The sequence below is a fragment of the Syngnathus acus genome, chromosome 5 (genome assembly GCF_901709675.1).
Source record: "Syngnathus acus chromosome 5, fSynAcu1.2, whole genome shotgun sequence".
In the NCBI taxonomy this organism is placed as follows: Eukaryota; Metazoa; Chordata; class Actinopteri; order Syngnathiformes; family Syngnathidae; genus Syngnathus; species Syngnathus acus.
Genome location: NC_051091.1, coordinates 13,476,691 through 13,499,985, shown reverse-complemented (window position 1 = coordinate 13,499,985; position 23,295 = coordinate 13,476,691). Strand labels below are relative to the sequence as shown.

Sequence of the window (23,295 nt, the reverse complement as noted above, 5' to 3'; positions counted from 1 at the left end):
TTTTCCCCTCGTTTTTACATTTCGTTTACAATGGAGGATTACATATCCAAACGATTTTCAACTATGGATTTTCGGTCAAAGCAGGAGGTCATCAGTAAAGGAAGACCAACTCCGGAGTTAAAAGGTTTGATTCGGACAACGGGACTTCGGAGCATGTATTTTCAAACGGAGTGGTACGCACGATCGAAAACAAGTTTTTGATTCCATGTGCTTTATTGAGTGGTTTTATGTGTGAAGACTGCTGATATGAGGTTTTAATTAAAATAGTTCAAATTAAATAATGAATAAGCCACTCTAGAGCAGCGTTCCCCTACCTTTTTTTGTGACACGGTTAGGTGTTGGACAAATTTTCCGGGGGGGGGGGGGGTTACGTCACTGCCTACCCAGTCATGAACCTCACCGCACGTCACTGCTACTTTGGCACATCACCGGCTATACTCCGTCGCGAGCTTGACGCTACGCATGAATTTGCCATGATTTATAGCAATTTTTTGATTTATGATTAGGAGACATACTGGACTACACTACTTGTTTTTTTCATTACGAACGCGCCGAGACAAACAGGAAATGTCAGAGCAAAGGAGAAACGGGGTGCAATGGGTGCAAAGTCTTTGTAACGACACCCAATATCGCAAAGGTCAAGAAGTGCGAGCAAGGTCAATGCGCCTGAGCGTTGCTGGATCGCAGGTCGGATTGAGCGGAGAGGGCGTGACCAAAAGGTTGACGTGACAGAATTACGGGAAATGAAGGCGGTGACGTTAGCAGCTTGTTGGCCGCTCATTGGCGGAGAGCCGCGAGGGCACAAGCTATACGCTAGGCATCAGACGACAGAGTCGGTAAAAGTCGCCCGCCAAAGTTGACAGAGGACAACAACAACAAGAACAAGAAAAATAACAAGACCAAGAAGAATAACAACAAGAAAAAAGAGAACAACAAGAACAAGCGTTCCCTTTGGACAAAGTTGAAGCCTGAGACTCTGAGTCGAGGTCCCGCAACCGTTGCTTCCTTTTTGGCTCGCTGTTGAGAAAATTGAAAGGCATCCTAAATGTCATCTTTTGGAACGTCGGCCAACCTTTTGGCTTTCGGCCTCTTCATCCTTTTCCCCACTTGGTTCTCGAGCGTCGCCTCTGAGTCGGTAAGTCAAGGTCGCTCTCCGCGCGCCTTCTTGTTTCTTGCCTTTTGTCCGCACTTGTTTCCCCCCTCGCGCCCTTTGCCTGGGAACATTGGAAAAGCAAAACAAAGTTTACTGGTCGAAGCTAAGTGCTAAGCTTCCTTGTGGCTGACGGCGACCCCGAGAGCTCATCGACTCACGGGCGAACCGAGCAAACGCCGCGTCACTTCTTCGCCGCCCCCCTTGACTTTTCAACAACTTTAACTCTGCTTGTGAGCTGGTTGTTTGGACGTGCGCGTGTATGCTATCATTCCGTAAGGAGTCCCTGGGAGGTCTCCGACTCACTTTTGACCCCAAGTCACGTCAGCCCCCAATACCTTGTTAAAATGTGGACGTGCGTCTGAGAAGTCAACTTTGACAAAATTCAAATCAAGCAGCGAATGTGCGTGCGAGTTTGAGTGACTGGTGTATTGTCCGTGTGCATGTGTGTGCGCGTGCGCGGACTAGAACAAATGTCAGCTATTTCCACGTATGTGATCATGTTAAAATTTTGAGATGTTTGCAGTGGAGCCTAAGCCTAACCCCCAAACGCCAAGCGGGATGCCACCCACACCCATACTCCAAGAGGCCCCCGCCCCACCCCCAACTCCAGGTAGCCAGTTAGCTTAGCACTGGCGATTAAAGAGTTGCAGCACATTCTTTGCTGGGCCGTTCTTCCTTGTGCTTTCCTCCTTTTGAGTTCCCTCCTCTCTCCTTGTTCCTTCCGTGTGGAATGTGACCTCAGCTGACCCCGAGCAGCTCTTGGGAGGATTTTGCACACTTGAAAGTGTCTCAACGGACCCTGTACTGAGGCTCTCAGTGGACATGGATCCCTGTCTCTCTCACACATGGCTGGAACGCGGACACCATTTCGTTGCGACTTCCCGGGCCCTCCTTGACCGACTGATAAACATTTCCTGCAACTGGCTCATCACAGCAGTGTGAACGGCGATGTTCCGGAAACTTCTGGAATCAGGCTGAAATAAGGCGAAGCCGAATTTGGTGTTCACGTTCTCCATTGTGGTGTCGCTCTTATCACATCTGCGCACGAATCAGATGTTTTTGAATTGCGTTTGTGGTGCAGGCCAAAGTCACCAATCCGGCAAATGTGCGTTCGTGTGTCTGTCGCAGATAGCTGGCGGCCAGACAGGCCCTCACCGCCGGACCTTGTCCGTCTCTTCTGTTGTCACCGGGCACGTTTGCCATGCGGGGGCACCCCAAAATGAGTGCACCGCGTTTCGAGGGTATTGAGCTGCCCTGCTTGTGAAGACGAGCGTATTCGCGGTTGCCGCTGGAGAACCTCGGCGAGCCGTGTTTCATGTCGACGAAGCGCAGATGTCGGAGCAAAGGCAACAAAAAGTGTCCGTTTTCCCAGAGAGCTCCAAATTCAAGTTCACAAAGGAAAGCAGTGTTTGGACGGAATTGCCAAGAGAGCCTCCAAAACTCTCCTAGGGCTCCCATCGACGCTCTTATCCGCTTAAGCAAAGTCCTTGAAGCATTTGATTATGGAAAGCAACGCTGCCCGACAACATTCCCATGTGCCAGCAGGCGAGGGAGACGGAGACGTGGATGCCTCCCATGGCCGTGGAGAGCCTCCAGAACCACCCGGGGGAGTCGTCAGTAGACTTTGGATTCACAGACGATGACCAGGAAGACCAAGACCAGACGGTGGAAGACTACTACGAAGACTCGTACAATGACGAGGAAGATGAAGACTATGAGGATGAGGCGTCGGGGTCGGGCGACGCCAACGGTTTGTGCGCGTTGCGGCGGCCACGCTCAAAGCTGCAAGCACAATCCTAACGATGTTATTGTCCACAGAGAGCAAGAGCGGACGTGACTGGTTGCCGCCCACCGAGGTAAGGTGCCCGTGCCGCCACCGGGCGCGCAATTGTCATGGGCCGGAATCGGGGTGGCTTGAAATAGTCTCGAAGCCCCTTGGACGTCCAAAGTCAACATCGTTTCTCTTTTCTCATTTTCCTTTTTTGGTTGGTGTTTTACTGACTCCATGGCCACCAGGGGGCAAAAACTGCCGGGCCAATGTGCACTTTGAAAGCAAACGGCGCACATTTGTTGAAGGCGGTGTTGAGCAAACCAAAACGCAACCGAAAATGCCATCATGAAACGCATCAGGGTTGTCGAGAATGCAGACAAAGGGACACGTAGGGCAATGGGGGGCTTTTCCCACCTCCGTTCTCTCCAATGATGCAAATCTTCAGGCCTCTCTGTGCTCAAGTCGGCTGGGCAAGTGAAGCGCGTCTCATTTGTAATGTTGACATTTGGAAGTAAAAGCCCTAACAAAGTGAGACCAGCATTCTTCGGCGGTGACTTCAGGCCGGCGTCTGTGGAGTCGATCGCTCGAATTGCTGAGAGATCGGGATGCCGCCTAGACTCATGCCAGTCCTATTGCCATTTGCTAGCATCCCGAGGCAGACAACGGGATTCCGGAGCGGTCTGGCCCTGCCGTCCACCACGACCCAGAGCCGGAGACTGCGCCGGACGACAATGAGATCCGTTCAGTGCGCAACGGTCCCCGCCCGGGCAGCCAGCTTCCGTCCAACGTGCTGATGTCACACGCCGCTGAAGGCGTCTTCACCAGGATGGAGGTCCTCGCAGGTAAGGCTTTCTCATGTGCCGCCGTTCCCCATATTGTCTGATGTGAGACGCTTGTATTTAGAAAAAATGCCAGCCAGCCGTACAAAGCACATTGTTTAAAACTGCATTTCCTCTTTATGCTCCACTTTTTGACACTTTCATTGGTTAAGTATTATCTGTTAAAATATCTCCTGGTTTCCAATCAATATCCACCAATATTTCTATGCTGCTATACTTTTCAGACATATCGCCCAGCCCTACCTGCACCTCACACCCATACAGTTTTGAGGTATTAGGCTATCTTCTGGCATGGGCTGGAGAATAGTCAGTTCTGAACATAAGCCACTGGGAAGTGCTAATATAGGTTTTAGAAAGACAAATAGTGATATTTTGCTTGTGCTTTTGCTCGCAGCACTAATCTGCGGCGGTGGGGTGGCCCTGACGGTAGCGGTTTTGCTTGTGGTGCTGCTGCTTCACCGCATGAAGAAGAAAGACGAGGGAAGCTACGAGCTGGCCAGGAAGCCCATCTACACCAAGGCCCCCACCGCGGAGATCTACGCCTAGCCCCTCGACACACCTCGTCCCTTATTTATTCGCTGCACACTAGCTAAGTTAACGTCAGGGCCATGACGCTCGGCTGAATTTTTTTGTTTGTTTTTATCGCCGACACAGCCTTTGGGTCGATGATATCGTTTCTTCCTTTCAAATATTCCAGTTTATTGTCTTCAGATTTGTTTTTACACTTGGCACCTTTTTAGAAAAACAGATTTTTATCTTTGTATACACACTACACATACTTTGTAATGAAAAGCAATTTGACTTGGAACAAATTTTAGACTGCTGCTGATGACAGTTCCGCCAACGGTACAAGTTCACTATGCTGATGCTAAAGGCTAGGTAGTTAACAAGCAGCTTGGTCAACTGCTGCTGCGTAACAACCCGCGTTTGTGAGAAGGGGCAGCTAGATGCTTGTTGGCATCGCAAAAATTGAAACCTACCGAATGTGATTCAGTTGAAGATTTATCGCCGCCCTGTCTCTCTTTACTGGTTTGTGATTGGACAAATTGAAGTGCATGCATGGAGTGAAAATGTGAGGTACCGTATTTATTCTAATTATCGCCCATATTCAAATAATCGCCCAGTGTGTGTTAGCGATGACATAAATAAAACATATGATGTGTGACGGAGGCGGCTCGGTGGCGCACTGGCTAGCACGTCCGCCTCACAGTAAGGAGGGTGCGGGTTCGATTCCACCTCCGGCCCTCCCTGTGTGGAGTTTGATTGTTCTCCACGTGTCCGCGTGGGTTTTCTCCGGGCACTCCGGTTTCCTTCCACATCCCCAAAAACATGCTTGGTAGGCCAATTGAGCGCTCCAAATTGCCCCTAGGTGTGAGTGCGTGTGCGGATGGTTGTTCGTCTCTGTGTGCCCTGCGATTGGCTGGCAACCGGTTCAGGGTGTCCCCCGCCTACTGCCCGATGACAGCTGGGATAGGCTCCAGCAAGCCCGCGACCCCCGTGGGGATACAGCGGTACAGAAAATGGATGGATGGATGTGTGACGGTAACGTGTCGCATCGATGTAGCGTCAACTGATGCACACCGCTGTTAGAGGTAGATCAAAACAGCCGCTGTTCTAGTGTTAAGAACAGCAGTGAGATGCAGGTATTGCATACTGCATAAGGAAAATATACATATTATCGACCATTTAAGTGCCTCTTGGCGATCGGACAAAAAGTGTTCTCTATTAATCGCCCCCGCCCCCCCCCTGTTGGACATAAACCTTCTCTAATTATTGCCCTGGGCGATAATTAGAATAAATACGGTAACTACTCGTTAGCGTAGCAAAAACTGGAAAGCTGCCAAGTGAACATTTCACCTCGCCCCTTCACTTTTGGGGATATTTTGCTTGTGAGGGGCAAACATGTGAGGCAGCGGCTCCTTGTGCCTCGCAACTTCCTTGACCCTCATTTGTGCCTGCATGAAGTTAGGCGTTACCTTTTTCGTCAATCACCTAGTATTTTTATTTTATTACGAGCTGAATGTGCGTGTGTGATGTCCACCAAATATTTCAACCAAACGACTAGTTTTTCTTAATAGATTTATGAAAGGTGCAACTTTTCGATTTATGTTGGGTTTTTAGTCTTTGAAATTCGACCGCGCATGTCTAGCATTCGTTTGCTAGCACGCAAGGTCAGTTGGGTTTGCCTGTCCGTGAAAATAAAAGTGATGCTAAATAATAAGTTGTCCCGATTGGCACACAAATTCTTTCTACCACTTTTATCTTTTGGAGGTGTTTTAACTAAATATGCTTTTTATATAATTTCAGCCAATATACATTGTATCATCCATCCTTACCACACCTTTATAACGCCAAGAAATGTAGGCATTGTGGCAGACCTCAGTTGCAGGCCTCTCACCCAGCAGGCCTACAGTTAACCCTACCCTCCCCTCAAAAAAAGGCTTCCTCAAATGCTATTCTGTTACCTTGGAGGAAAGGGTTTCAGTTTGTGTGCGCGCCCATTCTTTTCGTGGTTAACAAAGAGGTCTCTGTGTGGTTCGACAGGACTTGGGTGCTGCGATCGTCTGCATTTCCTCCAACTGTTTGTCCTTGACAACGGCCGTCAAGAACGACACATTCTTCTCCTCTGATTGGAGCAGCATAACTCACAGTGTGTGACACAATATTCAACAGTTGTATGCAGCGATGTACCCCAGTATCTGTTACTTTAGAATACGACTCGAGTAGTCTGTCGGTTGTTTCCTGTGCAGTGTGCACTTGAGATTGGGTTTGCACCACACGGTTGAACCTCGAGCCAACAAATGATGCCATGTTAGCAGGTGGGAGCTTCTTCTCGAACATATGTACATATCTGCAATGCAATTTCAAGTAGCCCAAGTCGCAGGCTAAGAATAGTGCGCCTTCCTATTAAATGTGCGTTGCATGCCATCTAAAGAAAGTCCAAGGGTTCCAAGAAAGAAAGAAAAAAAGGCACTGAGCAGGTTGAGTGAATGACAGAAAAGCCATTCATTATTAAGTGGGAGCGGGGAGTGATGGCCACAAGTTGAACGTCATGTTCCTATTACAAAATACAAACAGATGGAATGCTTACAGTCCTATTAAGTTCCTACTTGCCTTTTTCCATTTTAACTGCAGACTCGTTTCTTCCTTTGTCATTGTACAGTCGTATGCAAACGTTTGGGCACCCCTGATCATTTTCATGATTTTCCTTTATAAATCATTGGTTGTTCGAATCAGCAATTTCAGTTGAATATATCATATAGTGGACAAACTATTTGAGAAGTGAAATGAAGTTTATAGGATTTACAGAAAGTGTGCAATCATTACTTGAACAAAAGTAGGCAGGTGCATAAATTTGGGCACCCCAACAGAAAAATCCTCCTTTTGCAGAAATAACAGCCTCTAAACTAGACTTAGGCAAAATACGGCCCGCGGGCCACATCCGGCCCTTTGTGCGTCTCTGTCCGGCCCACATGAGGCCAATCGTAAATTATATTTGATTACAACTTAATTAAAAAAAAAAAAAAAATCAGTGTCGTGCGTGCAATACAACTGTTTTGCTTTTATTTTGAAAGGCGTCGCACTTCCGTGTAGCGTACGTGTATGTGAGCTGTGCGTGAAGGTGAACAGTGCGAAGTAATGCTGCCCAAGAAATGTGTGCTGACCCCCAGAAAAGAAAAGTTGACAAGGAGCGCCGTGTTTTCAACAAGACATGGACTGCCAAGTATTTCTTTACATAAATGAAAGGTAAAGCCGTGTGCCTGATTTGTGGTACACAGGTCGCTGTGTTCAAAGAATATAATTTGAGTCGCCACTACACGACCAAGCATGAGAAAAAATACATCTGTCTGATAAACAGCGCGCATCAGAGGCTGATGCATTGCTAGCAAAACTGCAAGCCCAACAAGGACTTTTTATCAAGTTAATAAATTGTACTGATTAATGATTGTTTTTTTATTTGACCTATACACCACAATTTCACATAGCTTAATATAAATATAAAGAGAATAATTGTATTCTTCTAATTACCAGTACCAGCTATTTAAAATAAATAATTTAGTGCATTTTACAATGGAAGAAAATTGAGCAGGTTTAAGTTATCATAGGTGTGGCCCTCTGACACAACTCAGGTTTTTCATGTGGCCCCTTGTAAAAATGAATTGCCCACCCCTTCTCTAAATGCTTCCTATAGCTTCCAATGAGAGTCTGGATTCTGGTTGAAGGTATTTTGACCATTCTTCTTTACAAAACATCTCCAGTTACGGGTATTTAAGGTGGCCAGTTGCAAGTTGTTTTCCTCTGCATCTTCTCTGAAGAGTCCAACATGGGAGCCTCAAAACAACTGACAAATGACCTGAAAACAAAGATTGTTCAATGTCATAGTTGGGAAGGATACAAAAAGCTAGCTCAGACATTTTAGCTATCAGGTTGCACTGTGAGGAACATAGTGAGGAAATGGAAGACCACAGGCACAGTTCTAGTTAAGGCCTCGAGTGGGAGGCCAAGAAAAATCTCAGATAAGCAGAGGCGAAGGATGGTGAGAACAGTAAAAGTCAACCCACAGAGCAGCTCCAAAGACCTCCAACATGATCTTCATGCAGATGGTGACACTGTGCATAGTTCAACTATTCAGTGGACTTTGTACAAGGAGATGCTGTATGGGAGGATAATGCGGCAGAAGCGTTTTCTGCGCACATGCCACAATCACTTGAGGTATTGCTAAAGCACATTTGGACAAGCCAGCTTCATTTTGGAATAAAGTGGTGTGAAACTAGAATTAAGTTATTTGGACATAAGAAGGGGTGGTATGCATGGAGGAAGAACAACACAGCATTCCATGACAAACACTTGATACCCACAGTCAAATTTGGTGGAGGTTCAATCATGCTGTGGGGCCAGTGCAGATACTGGCATTCATCCAGAGGAACAAGTACAACATTCTGGAATGGCCATCTCAGTCCCCAGACCTGAATATTATTGAAAATCTGTGGTGTGATTTAAACCGGGCTGTCCATGCTCGGAAACCATCAAACCTGACTGAACTGGAGATATTTTGTCAAGAAGAATGGTCAAAAATACCTTCAAGCAGAATCCAGACTTTCATTGGAAGATATAGCAAGTGTTTGGAGGCTGTTATTTCTTCAAAAGGAGGATCTACTAAATATTGATGTCATTTTACTGTTGCGGTGCCCAAATTTATACACTTGCCTACTTTTGTTTAGGTAATGATTGCACACTTTCTGTAAATCATATAAACTTCATTTCTCTTTTCAAATATCATTGTTTTTGTCTGCTATATGATATATTTAACTGAAATTGCTGATCCGAACAACCAATGATTTATAAAGGAAAATCTTGAAAATGATCAGGGGTGCCCAAACTTTTGCATACGACTATATATGTGATTAATTGTCAACCACTGCATTGCTTGTCTCTAAGCAGCCATCTGGCGAAGTCAAAGTTTCTTGGTGTCATTTTTCTATTCAAAAAGAACAACTTCCAAACGCTGAACTTTATTGAAGCAGGATGAGTGCGCAAACATCATCAGACAGGTCACGTTGGCACGCGGGTGCACGCTCATGTGTACATCATCTCGGCCATGTGCGACATCTTCCTGGGGATGTAGAGGTAGAACTCCACATAACCGGCCAGGTCCTCCATGGTGACGTCATCAACCGAGACCAGCGCCTGCGAAGAACACGTGCGAGGGGAGGCCGGGGAGAGGGTGGGGCCAGTGCTCCGGAGGGCCGGGGCTCCGCTGCGCTGCTCGCAATCCGAGATGACGTCACGCAGTCCCGTGAAGGAGTATGCACGTACAGCACCCCAAGCGCCCGCTTCGGATGTGCAGCGACACGGGGCGGTGCCGTCGCTCACTTCCTCCCGAGCCTTCAGGCCGTCGCCTGCAGGCAAGCACGCACACAGGCCACCGTCGACGCGCCGCTTGGACAAAAGTCCAAAGTCAGACGCGTGGGTGTCGTCCTTTTCCCGGGCGCTTCCTGAGCCGTGCCGGTCCTTCTCCGCAAGCTCAGAAGGGAGAATGGCTGCACTGGGGGGTCGAGAAGTGGCCCCGCTGAAGCTGACGGGGGAGGTGGGGCCGAGCTTGGTGCGCTGTTTGAGGCCTCCCGCAGGCGTTGTCGTGACAGAGTAGGTGAATCTTGGGGGGTGCAGAATGGGTGACTCGGAGCGCCGCCGCCGCGGCGTCCTACTGGCTCCCCGCGACGCTTTCCTTGCACAGCTGACGAGACAAAAAGTGCGTCAGCCAACTCAAAACACTTTTTCAAAGTCCCAATCGCAATCAGCGATCAAAGGCTCTGGCTGTCATTCTCATCCTTACTGGAAGCCTTAAAAAATAATCAGTTGTGTTCAATCAATATATAAATATATATTTTATTAATCCTAAAATTAATTTGATCAGAATTTGTTCCTGCTGAACCTGGCCATTGGGCTCAAACGACACACACTATACGGGTGTATAACGAGCGGCCAATTTGTGGTATCAATTCAAGGCGGTGATTAGATGTCCACTGGATGAAAAAGCCTCCGTAGTGGCAAGTGACTGCAAATGCCTTCCACTCACCCATGCCAGTTGTCCTTGGACGCACCACCGTGTTTGGCCACGGACACCACTCGAGGAGTTTCAGGCACGCCGGCTGCCACGAGCGCCCTGCGCGCGCACGCACACACGCACGCACACACACACACACACACACACACACACACACACACACACACAAGTAAGAAAGGGCCAGACGCCGGGTCAGTGTGCGCTCACTGGCATCACAGCAATCGTCGTACTTGTTGGCATCCACTCGCAGCTTCTTAAAGGCCGTCTGCAGGGTTTCCTCCTTGTGCTCCGGACCACCTGCAGCCATGTCGAGGGTCCTGCACCCCCCTTTGGCTGAAACACAAACGCACAGCTCTCCTCTTTTGGACTCGACTCACGCTCCTCCATGGATAGACAAAAGCCCTGTGTGGACTGAGCGGAGGTGGCCCGGAAAGTGAAAAGGCTGCCGCGGTTGCCCGACAGTGAAGTAGAAGCACCTGCTGAGGATCAAGCCAAACTGTGGCGGGCTTTTGACATTCCGGACCTGGCTTTGCCACTTCTAATGTGGACAGAGCACACTATTGCAATTTCCCATACGAACAACGCTCCGCGCCAATTTTGTCCACCGGTTGGCACCATTTGTGAAATTGGCTGCTTTGCAGGATATGATGTGTCATCATGAGGCACTTAAAAAGGCGAACTGTTGCCAGGTTTGATTAGCAAAAGACACCGACCTCACGGAACAGGCCGCACTGTCCATGTGGGGAAACCGTCATCTCTGCCAAACCATTTCAAGAGACATGGCAAAAGAATACAGCAAAATGGATGTCAGTCAAGCGTTTGAGTTAAAAAGAGGTAAGGTCACTTTTGCTGGTGGCTTTTTTCATGCACCGCTTTAACTTGCCACTTTTGGATCAATATTAGGGGTGTAACGATTCATCGATACACATCGATTAATCGATATAATGCTCTACGATTTATTGGCATCGATGCTAAACGTAAACATCGATTTATATCGCCGTGTTTGACCTCGGACATTAGACGCGACTTTATTTTGAAATCCAGTTCATTGTTGCTTGCTTCCTCTTTCCGGGAGCAGTACGCGGCGTGTTGTGTTGTGAGCAGAGCAGGCACGTGAAAGGGGAGCCGACAACTACGCGGCTCCTGGGCTGATGCTATGGCTAGTGTCCAAGAAGACGAGGAAATTCGCTCCCCTTTGGGCTTCAAGTCATTCGTTTGGAAGCACTTTGGATTCCAAAGAAAAGATGGCTCAACGGACAATTAAAATTATTGTAAATAAATAGTTCAGTAATGTACTTTAAAGTTAATGGTATTACAAAAAAAGAAAGAATATTCATTTTTCTTTACTTATATGAGAAAAAATATAGGAATTTGATAAAGCTCAGTGTTAAAATAAGCACTTTGTATACTACAATACTCTTGTAATTTCCTAAATAAAGAGTTTGCAGTACCTTGTTGATTTTGCGTATGAATTGTTATAAATCAGGATATTGTTCTATATTTTTTATTTAAAAAAAAATAAAATAAAATATCGATCGTGGAGCACTATATCGTGATGTATCGTGAATGAATCACAGCAGGCTTTAAGATATCGGCAAATATCGTATCGTGAGTCTTTGTATCGATATGATATCGTATCGTGACAAAACCCGCGATTTACACCCCTAATCAATATGGTGCTCGGTTGAGCTCCAACGACTGTGGCCCCAGCTTCAGAAGCAAAGGCACTTGTGTACACTGGACTGGCATCAACGAGCCACTGACGTCACGTGGTTCCGTGACGACGAGCAAGGTTGCAAAAGCTCTGCATGAAAGACAGCCGTCGGATTGTGTGGCCAACCTTGAAAAATGCAACCCGTTTTGTCTTGGACGAGCAGACAGCGACAAAAGCACAACAAAATGCCTGCTAATTGCCGCCTACTACCACCGCTTTGGCCAGGGGTTGAGAACCGATGGCTCGCGAGCCAGATATGGGTCTTTTGGTGACTGCGTCTGGCTCGTGGACAAATCTGACAATTGTTTACACAATTGAAGTCATAAATAATTTTGTTCTATTATCAAAGTAAAAAATAGACCTACTGAAATCAAAATGTTAAATTAGCTTTCAAAATATAAAATATGATCACGTTAGCAATACATTCCATCTGTTTTCTACCGCTGAAATTCACGGTTGCCTCATATCAGCCAATCCCAGCTGCCCTTCGGTGTACAGAAGGGTGACGCCAGGTCGGACAAAAAAACGCACGATTTTTATTGGACAATACGGTGCCTACGGGGTCGTGAGAGGTAAAATTCCATCCGCTTTATTTAAAATGTCAGCTAGCTAGCCGGTGTGTGCCAGGCAAGCAAAAAAGATGGTGGAGAAAAAAAGATGACGATTACCGAACATTCAGAGAGAGTGGACCAAAGAATTTGCATTTGTGGAGAGAGGAGGCTCTGCTACGTGCCACAAATGCAATGACAAAATTGCATCCATGAAACGCTCTAATATCAAGCGCCACTTTGAGACACGACATGCTACATTTGCAACCAAATACCCAGCTGGGGACAGCATTAAGAAAGCGTGTGAAGAGCTCCAGAGGAAGGTCCAAGCTAGTCAACAGCAACTCTGTGTTTGGACCAGACAAGGTGACTTTAATTCAGCTAGTTTTGCTGGCGCATTAGCAATTGTGAGGAACGGAAAGCCATTCACTGATGGCGAGTATTTCAACATTTAAGCTTGATGTGGCTAATGAACTTTTTGACGACTTCACGGATAAAGAAAAGATACTCAAACGGATAACAGACATGCCTCTGTCAGCAAGAATCGTTCATTATGACTGATGAGAACCTCAACGCCTGCATGAAGCTCAACCTCACCACATAACCGGACTACAAAGCCATCAGCAAAACGATGCAGCCCCAGAAGTCTCATTAATGGTGAGGTTTTTATTCTAGGCTTCAATATAAAAACGTTATTAAAAGAATACAGTTCACTTAGTACACTTCAAAAATCGTTGGTCTTAATTAAAATGCATGCATTTAATTGTATTTAGCCCATCATTTTTTTAAATAGTATGGCTCTCACGGGAAATTATTTTTAAAAAAAAATAGGCATTTATGGCTCTGTCCGCCAAAAAGGTTCCCGACGCCTGGCCTTGGCTAATGTTAGCCGCTAATCTGCTACAGAAAGAGCGACAAGGAAGAAAGCAAACCCTGACTTACGCCTCTTCACAAAGTCCACGCGGTGCCGGGCGGCTGAAGAGCGCGCATAGAGGCCGCCGAGGACGGCGGCCGCCCAGTCGCTCACGCTCGGCGTCTGACGCGGCTAGCGAGGCGAACGACGCCGCTTCGTGCCGTGCTTCCACGGTGAAAACACTAAAGTGCGTCGCTTGTCCACTGACGTCAATTGAACGCGACGAAAAACCCGCAGAAAACGAAGAAGAAAAAAATAATAAGAAAAAGGATCAAAACGTAGGCCCTCGCCGTCGTCGCCTGTCGTGACTGCGCTCGTACAAGGCAACAGCGCCGCTGATGTCACACACAACTAACTGAACGCTGACGTCACCAGCCGCGAGAGACCACGTGACAAGCTTCAAGCTTCACGATGTTTGTCACATACGCAGTTACAACGCGCTACGCTCGCCATTACTGAAATGTAACAAAATGATAATCCTTCTTCTTTGTCCCATGTTACTATGAAGAGATGTATTAAAGGTGTGTAATTGTTGTCATTACGTTAACGAAGAAAGTTGTTACAAAGCGGGCAAAGATTTCGGGAACTTGCCTGTGGTTGTGGTGCGTGCGTACTTGTACCCAGCAGTGGTTCTTCACGGACAAGAGCAAAGATAATTTTAAGTCGAGATGAGCTGGGGGAACGACTATGCGCGTGCCATAAAAGCAAAGGCGTAGGTTTGGTAGGGACATTAGAAATTACTAACCCATTACTTGATCATGCAGCTCAGTGGGCTAGTGGTAGAGTGTCCGCCCTGAGACTGGAAGGTTGACGGATCAAACCCCGGCCGGGTCATACCAAAGACTATAAAAATGGGAATCATTGCATCCCTGCTTGGCACTCGACATTAAGGGTTGGAATTGGGGGGGTTAGATCACAAAATGATTCCCGAGCGCGGCACCGCTGCTGCTCACTGCTCCCCTCTCCCTCAGGGGATGGATCAAAATCACACGGGGATGGGTTAAATGCAGAGGACAAATTTCAGCGCACCCAGATGTGTGTGTGTGACGACGATCATTGGGACTTTGACTTTATACTTCACGTGTATACACAACCAGACACATTCATACGCCGCAGAAGAATTTAAGAATATTTTAATTATTGCTCTTTCAAATTCAGCATACATTTTTGCATTTTGTCCTCTTATGCAGTGAAGAGAAAAACATTCCAGGTAAGATCAAAATAAATCAATAATAAAAAAACATCTTGCACTATATAAAAAATAAGTCTCTATTATTGCTCTGTTTGTTGCATGCTTATGCCTTCTGTATTTATCATCTTGCAAAATTAAATATGTAAACATGGATGCTTAGAAATTCTCTGGGGAAATTGCTTCATTTTGAGAAAACAAAGGGTTTAGCTTCCCTTTTATAACTTTTCCTGTGACAAATGTACACTTCATTTTTATGGTAAGTGTTCGGTTTGTGCATATTATTCTTCGTGTTTCTTTCAATACCTCAAAAGTGCTTTATCGTTGCAGCAGCAGGGCAGGGCGAAAGTTGATGCCAGTTCATCCCGCTCACTGCTGTACAAGTGTTGGAGCAACTTCTAAAGGGCAAAGACCGGTTACGTTTGGCCACAAATGAGTTCAGATGTATTGCCATTGTGAGCACCAACATAAACCTCTGCATGAGGCTACCTGACCGGCACTACTAAATGTGACTAAATTACTCTGTTGCAGCCAATGAAATAGCGGCATCTGTCATCATCGTCATAGCTCCAAATAAATCTCTTAACCTCTCATAAAAACAACTACCGTTTTTTTCCGTGTATAATGCGCAAAATTTAACTAATTTATTGTCCTAAAATCTGGGGTGCGCATTATACATGGGTACAAATTTTTTTTAATTTTTTTTTTTAAAATTTTTTTTTTTTTTTTTTTTTTTTTTTTTAAGAAAATCATGGTACAACAAAACCAACAACAGGACTGACCGACAATAGTGTGTTTGTACTGTGCTCTGGTCATTTCGTCAAAGAAGGGATAATAGTCCTCTTCTCTTCTTGACTGACAATGAATGTGATCGTTTAATACAATCAGCAAATAACAAAATGCGTATTACAGGTAATATTTTATTTCACAACACTTTGCCATGTTCCTTTCGTCTCTGCTGTTCACTTCAAACACGCTCCATACGAACGCAATGCTCTCGTATCAGACGCTTGCTCGATCACCTGCTCGTTTGCTGTCACAATGTACCCTACACAAATCCGAAACATTTGTTGCGGCTCCGAGTCACGACGAGGGGCAAGTTTTGGTTTCCAAGGGTGTTTTTATTCCTCTTCAACGTCTCTCCCATACAGAGCCGCCTTTTTCACATGTCCGCACGTCACTTTCCTCTCTTTTCATCTGATCGCGGTGGTGCCTTTACGGGCAGTCGGAGAAATCAACGCCAACAAAAAAAAAATACATCCAGCCTAGTTAAGACCATACCAAAGACTATAAAAATGGGACCCATTGCCTCCCTGCGTGTGTGACGATCATTGGGACTTAAAAAAAAAAAAAAAAAAAAAATTGGGTGCGTATTATACATGGGTACAGGCTTTTTTCCAGCATCAACATGCCATTTTTAGGGTGCGTATTATACATGGGGGCGCATTATACACGGAAAAAAACGGTAATTTAAAATAATTTTTAAATGAATGCTACCACCGCTTGGTATACTGAGATATTACATTAATAAATACAGATTTTCGCTGTATTGAAATAAAATGGTAAATATTGGTAAGGACTATTTTGTATTCCCCAAATATTGGATGCGATATGTACCTACCATCACCATATAAACCTACGCCCATGCATAAAAGCTGTTTCTGCAGTGGGACGTCTGCATGTTGTTTGTTTGGCTACCGGAGATTCCACAAGACGCCTAAGGACGGCGAGCTTATCCACGTTTTATGGCTATGGTACACACGCACGTTCGTAAATGTGAGCTGATGTGATAGAGGGAGGAGCCAGCAACAACGTGCGCTCGGTGCCCGGCTTGAATTTTTGAGGCTTTGTGTAAACAAGCTTCATGTCGCTCTATGTCATACAACTGCTGTGGTGGACCTCAGGGCCAGGCCTCTCACCCAGCAGGCCGACAGTTAGGGGTGGGGTGATATGTTTGTCCTTTGTTATGTCATGCTGTAGTTGTTGCTTTGATGACTTGTATGTAGCCACATTTGTTGGCAGACAGTCATGGAATAATGACATGTTCCACACTTCTGTCACTGCAATCATTCGTCAACGTTCACGTGAACATCTTGTTAGATCTTGTCCGAATTCTTTATCTTTAATCTCGCTATGCTAATAGTAATTACCAGAAGGCTGATTTCCCAGTTTAACTATTTAATGTATGCCAGAAAGATCGATACACTGCTGTGAAGTCTTCTCTGCCAGATTGCAGAAGGGACCACCACCAAGGTGGTCTCTTACTACTCTTGCCTGCCCTCCTACAAGGGGGCAACTCTGCCTAGCCTGTGTGATAATGTGTGACCTTGTAGTCTTAACTGAGATCAACGCCTACGTACGTATGTGCAAAGAGTGTCATAGAGCAGGGGTCCCCAACCCCCGGTCCGCGGACCGGTACCGGTCCGTGGGTCACTTGGTACCGGGCCGCCAAGCCGCACAGAAGTTTTTTTTTTTTATCGATGATCAATTAATTCAGGTCAAGACGCTCGTCGCTCATGTGACATGTTTCCCCAGTCGAGCCCGCAAAGCTAGCAAAAATGAGTAAAAATTTATTTTGAAAAGTATAAAACATTTGTAATTCTCTCCCAATTACATCCGTCGGTTCAGGTCAAGACGCTCGTCTCGGTCACGTGACATGCCACCTCAGTCAAGCCCACGAAGCAAGCAAATATGAACAAGAAACAGAGATGTTTGGAAAGCTTCTTCGGAAAGGGAAAAAAGCCCAATGAGGAGACGGAAGAAGAGGCTACGACTTATAAGAAAAGGAAAGCTGCATTTAAAAGAAAATTTCAGGAGTCCTACTTAAAATATGGATTTATCGCCACAGGTGACTCTGACGCGCCAAGCCCACTCTGCATAATATGTGGCGACAGGCTAGATAACGAGGCAATGAAGCCTTCAAAATTGCTTCGGCACATGGAGACCAAGCATCCTGTATTAAAAGACAAACCTTAACCACTTCGAGTGTCATTGTCTCCGATTATGCCTAGATGGGACCGGCTCGTTTCTGAGAAACAAGCTCAGTGCTCCCACTAATTCAACGTAATTGTGAGTTTTATTTTTATGTCGTTTATAATTGTTTTTATGCCAGTCATATCATTTTATTTCATTGTATTTATATATTTATTATAAATGTATTATTTATTTATATAAATGTATTATTTATTTATATAAAGGCCGGTCCGCGAAAATATTTCTGACACGTAACTGGTCCGTGGCGCAAAAAAGGTTGGGGACCACTGTCATAGAGAAGGGAAAGCCAGTAAAAGCAAGAGAAAGGTCGCAGTGATACGACGGCATAGCTCAAGCTACCTAGCTAATCACATGTGCTAAAGAGGCCTATTCTATCCATCCATTTTCTGTACCACTTGTCCCCATGGGGGTCGCGGGCGTGCTGGAGCCTATCCCAGCATTAGGCGGGGGACACCCTGAACCGGTTGCCAGCCAATCGCAGGGCACACAGAGACGAACAACCATCCGCACTCGCACTCAGATCTACGGGCAATTTGGAGTCCTTAATCAGCCTCCTATACATGTTTTTGGGATGTGGGAGGAAACCGGAGTGCCTGAGGAGAACCCATGCAGGCACAGGGAGAACATCCAAACTCCAGACAGGGAGGGCCGAATGTGGAATCGAATCCGCACCCTTCTAACTGTGAGGCAGACGTGCGAACCAGTGCACTGAGGCCTATTCTAACAATCTCAATTTATGTCAACTTCAAACACCTGCTGCCAATGTTATATGAGGGTATTTTAGGAGCAAAACGTCATCGTCGCCAAACGCCAGCTTGACAAGATTGGCAAATGCTGTCTTTGTGGTTTTGCCATTGCTATATACCGTATTTATTCTAATTATCGCCCATATTCTAATAATCGCCCAGTGTGTGTTAGCGATGACATAAATAAAAAATATTGATACCTCTAATTATCGCCCATGCTACGATCCTGCTTACTTTCTTTTGAAGGCTGATGCGACTTGGATTTTGTTCTCCTCATCTCTATATTATGATACAATTACACTCGTCACTCCACTACAATATCCTCACACAATTACGTTATCGGGGCGTGCACTCGAACAAGACGATCGCGACAACATGACGTGCGCAACATATGATGTGCGACGGTAACGTGTCGCATCGATGGAGCGTCAATTGACGCACCCCGCTGTTAGAGGTAGATCAAAACAGCCGCTGTTCTAGTGTTAAGAACATCAGTGAGATGCAGGTATTGCATACGACATAAGGATAATATACATATTATCGGCCATTTTAGTACCCCTTGGCGATCGGACAAAATGTGTTCTCTATTAATCGCCCACCCCCCTGGGCGATGATTAGAATAAATACGGTATGCGCTTTGTTACAGCTGCAGCTGTTGTGAAACACGTGTAGTGTATTTTTATTTAAGTCTCATGCAATGTATATTTCATTTCTAAGCTTAGAGGTGACTAGGTCACGCGCGCATGGGATTTTATGGGGCCTGGGCCAGGAAGGCAGACTTCCTGGCACCAGTATACAGGAATCGGCCATTTGGTTAGAATCAACAAGGCAGGCTGGGGGGTCAGAGGACATCCAGCAGCCCTCGTGTGCGTGCGCCCGAGTAAGGGGGGGCGTGGGGTATCAGATCCAAGGCGCGAGAAGACAGGGGGACTTCTTTTTTGGCTAGAGAGAGACACTTTAATTCTGACATCGGTTGAATAAAATCTTTCCCCAATTGGCTGTGTGTCACTGAAGTTTTCCTTCCCTGAGCCAGCCACCTATCCACCGTTTGATCTTGGAGACCAGCAGAGCATCGAAGAGAATTCACCACACACGCTAAACACATTTGTATTGTATTGCGAGCATTTTACCGGAAGTTTTGAACCTATTTGTTGCCCCATGAGAGCCCTCAGGAATAAGGGGGATACTCTATCTATTGGACTTTTTTATCCTTTGTATATACCCCCATCCACACACACACACACACACACACACACACGCACGCACACACACACGCACACACACACACACACACACACACACACACACACACACACACACACACACACACACACATTTTGTTAATTTGTTTAAGTTGTATTACATGTCTTAGATACAGAGAATTCATTTATGTCTACATGTTTTGTATTCTGTTCATTGTTGAAATAAAGTAAAAGATCAAACCGCCTTCTGGAACGGATTGTGGTCAAAAACCAAGGTTTGACTGTATTTTTGCTATTTTTGTTAAAATCACACTTACATGTGAACTGGAAATGACAATAATAACACATAGTGAAAGCCAAATTGAGCAAATTGGCTATTTCAGAAGTGTGTGTCAAACTGGTAGCCCTTTGGCTTAATCAGTACCCAGGAAGTAGCTCTCGGTTTAAGAAAGGTTTGTGACCTCTGATCTAAAGAAACACGACGTTACAGACAGATGACAAAAAACACTAGATATTCAATACATATGCTTAACTACGGAAATTAGTTAATATACCGTAATTTTCGGACTATAAATCGCTCCGGAGTACAAGTCGCATCAGCCATAAAATGCCCAAAAGAGTGAAAAAAAACATATAAAAGTCGCTCCGGAGTATAAGTCGCATTTTGGGGGGCAATTTATTCGACAAAATCCAACACCAAGAACAGTCATGAACGAGCAACAACAGGCTAAACGATAGGTATGCTAACGTGACATAAACACAAACGAAGAGCTGAGAACGGCCCTGACGTAACAGTCAGTTATTTAAAAAAAACTATTACCGTATTTGCCGGACTATAAGGCGCACCTAAAAACCTAAAATTTTCTCAAAAGCCGACTGTGCGCCTTATAGTCCGGTGCGCCTTATATATGGACCAAATTCCTAAATTTAAACTGGCCTCAAGCATTGTGTCATGAAATCAACCATAAGTGGCCTGCTGAAGACTACGAATCATGAACCAAAAAGACTATGGATCATTATTTTGTGATTATAAAGTAATTAGTTGCATCTGAAGTTGAAATAACATAAATAAAATGGAGAATGATTTGATTTGGATTCAAAATCTGACATGATGCATTAATGGTGCGCCTTATAGTCCGGTGCGCCTTATATAAGGACAGAGTTTTAAAATCGGCCATTCATTGAAGGTGCGCCTTATAGTCCGGTGCGCCTTATAGTCCGGAAAATACGGTACATAAATAACACGTTTATAAAACCATCTGTGTCACTCCAATTCATTAAATCCATCGATCGTCCTTTGTCAACAATGGGTGCGCGCCGCTGACGGCGCTTGCACTTCCAAATATTCCACAGGCCCATATAACGATATATAAATTAGAAATAACTATTATATAAGCAATAATATTATCAAACCATCTGTGCACTCTAAATCATTAAATCCATCGATCAAATTCCTCGTCCTTTGTCAACAACGCCGCGCGTGAGCCCTGACGTCAGCCTCGTCGTTATTCCACAGATCTAGTATATAACTAGATTGTAGCCTTAACAAAGTACAAGGAAAGACGTGGGTTTGGTAAACGGCTCTTTATTTAACAAAACAAACTTCCAGGCGTGTGGCGGCGTGGACTTCCAGCCACGGGGGTGGAAGAGAGATCCATAGAATAGGACCGGGCGTGCATAAAAGCCATGACCGAGCCCCATCCACCGTCCCCGGACAGCCACCCGGCCGAGTGCCGGCCCTCGACTTCCATCCACGGAGGTGAAAGAGAGCTCCGTAGAGTAGGACCGGGCGTGCGTAAAAGCCATGTCCGAGCCCCATCCACCGTCCCTGGACAGCCACCCGGCCGAGCGCCGGCCCCAGACTTCAATCCACGGAGGTGAAAGAGAGCTCCGTAGAGTAGGACCGGGCGTGGGTAAAAGCCATAATAGTTTTTCAAACCTTCTGTGTCACTCCAAATCCTTAAATCCTTCAAACTCTTCATCCTCCGTGTTACTTAGAAACAAAGCCGCTAATGATGCCGGTAGTACGTGGGGCCCTTTGTCATCTTCGTCATCCCGTGATCAATCTTTGTCCTTTTTGTAAACAACCGCCGCGCCACGCCGCGTCGCGCTGCTGACGTCACTTGAAATTCAAATTACAGTAATCCCTTGCTACATCGCGGTTCGTTTATCGCGGTTTCACTTTTTTTTTTTTTTTTTTTATTTTGAAAATTTGTGAAAAAAAACACATATAAGTCGCTCCTTTTTATAAGTCGCCCCCCACCCAAACTATGAAAGAAACCGCGACTTATAGTCCGAAAATTACGGTAGTCACAGTGTTTGAACACTTAAACAGCGACATAGAGACAGACAGCAGTTCAGTCTAACTGCATAGCATGTCAGCATAGATTACGCAATCCTCAGAGGAGGCTTGGCAGGAAGTTGGCTCCTTCGAGCAAATCGTCTTCGGTTTTAAAATAACTATAAAAATTCAGCGATTTTGGTTCAAAATGATACAAAACTACTGAAATTAAAAGGAAAATGACTTTATAATAAAAACAATGAATTTGTTTTTTCCCCTTTTCATGATGGCAGGGGAGGCTTGCCTCCTCTGACCGCACGTCCCTGCAAAGTAGGTACCCCAGTAAGCCGTTTCTGTGAGGCAGGCAATACCAGCATGTTTTCATTTAAAACATGCCGAACACACTTTTGTGTTTGTCAATTTCCATCTTTAAAAGCTAGTTTCCTTTTCTTTTTGTAACTGTAAGACCCAGACGTAGTAAAACATGTAAAAAAAAAAAAAAACCCTTTCATATCCTTCTCCTTCTATACAAAGCCCTCAACGGGCAGGGACCAAGCTACATTGCAAACTCTCTTGTTAGCTATATACCTCCAAGAACCCTGCGATCATCTGCTGCTGGTTTATTGGAGGCTCCCAGCAACAGCAGAAAGAAGATCGGTGATGCAGCCTTTGTTAATTACGCCCCCAAACTATGGAACACACTGCCAATAGGTATCAGGGAGGCCAGGTCGCTAGATATTTTCAAAACAAAACTTAAAACTCATTTCTTTACCCGAGCATTTAACTAATTACGTTTTGTAAATTTCATTTTAAGCCTAATTTTATCTTTATCTTTATTTTATTTTTTACCTTTTCTTAAAGATATATTCTTTATTTTATTAAAGCGTGCTCCTATTTTAAACTCACTTTATTAATTGTGTATGCATACATTAATGTTTTGTTTTTATGTATTCATGTTTTTCTTTCATTGTTGTAAAGCGCTTTGAGCTGCATTTCTTGTATGAAAGGTGCTATACAAATAAAATTTATTATTATTATTATTAATATATAGTGTTGTTAGAGCCCATTGGGCACCATAATGTGGGGGCAATGGATCAGCGTTCTCGTCGCGCCCCCTGTCAGTACCTGGGCTTGCCCAGGGAAGCAAATGATCCTACCAGCAGACTAAATTTCGAGAGACGACGCCTGAGAGCCAAGTCAAAGAATCCTGGTCACAGTCCCAAAGCCGATAGCAAACAGCTTCAAGATCACCTCGCAGTGGGACCTGCCCTTCGGATACTACAACTAAATGTCAAAGGCCTTTCCGCAGCCAAGTGAAGCCTTATTGAAGTCCTCACCTTCTAACACTCAATTGACGTTATCTGCCTCCAAGAGACTCAC

The 23,295-nt window shown here is 45.3% G+C and overlaps 2 protein-coding genes and 1 long non-coding RNA gene across 6 annotated transcripts; 1 reads left to right on the top strand and 2 right to left on the bottom strand.

Annotated features, from left to right (window-relative positions):
- Positions 1–41: 41 nt before the first annotated feature.
- LOC119123486 lies at positions 42–22,856 on the bottom strand. The gene is made up of 3 exons (XR_005098075.1): positions 22,844–22,856; positions 3,892–3,900; positions 42–210 (listed from the first exon to the last, which is right to left on the bottom strand). It is a non-coding gene; the product is annotated as an uncharacterized LOC119123486 (long non-coding RNA).
- On the top strand, positions 794–4,550 carry sdc4 (syndecan 4). Of its 2 annotated transcripts, none has more exons than XM_037252627.1 (5): positions 794–1,135; positions 2,696–2,903; positions 2,972–3,009; positions 3,571–3,766; positions 4,158–4,550. In XM_037252627.1, exons 1-5 carry the CDS (start codon positions 1,046–1,048, stop codon positions 4,307–4,309), a joined length of 684 nt encoding a protein of 227 aa, XP_037108522.1. In that variant the 5' UTR covers positions 794–1,045; the 3' UTR covers positions 4,310–4,550. The 2 variants fall into 2 exon arrangements, with proteins under 2 accessions (XP_037108522.1, XP_037108525.1); XM_037252630.1 differs by having other exon boundaries at positions 796–1,135; positions 2,699–2,903.
- oser1 (oxidative stress responsive serine-rich 1) lies at positions 9,261–13,842 on the bottom strand. Of its 3 annotated transcripts, XM_037252621.1 has the most exons (5): positions 13,533–13,842; positions 11,042–11,085; positions 10,559–10,661; positions 10,341–10,427; positions 9,261–9,998 (listed from the first exon to the last, which is right to left on the bottom strand). In XM_037252621.1, exons 3-5 carry the CDS (start codon positions 10,633–10,635, stop codon positions 9,341–9,343), a joined length of 822 nt encoding a protein of 273 aa, XP_037108516.1. In that variant the 5' UTR covers positions 10,636–10,661; positions 11,042–11,085; positions 13,533–13,842; the 3' UTR covers positions 9,261–9,340. The 3 variants fall into 3 exon arrangements, with proteins under 3 accessions (XP_037108516.1, XP_037108517.1, XP_037108515.1); XM_037252622.1 differs by lacking the exon at positions 11,042–11,085 and having other exon boundaries at positions 13,523–13,842; XM_037252620.1 differs by lacking the exon at positions 11,042–11,085 and having other exon boundaries at positions 13,533–13,841.
- Positions 22,857–23,295: the final 439 nt, after the last annotated feature.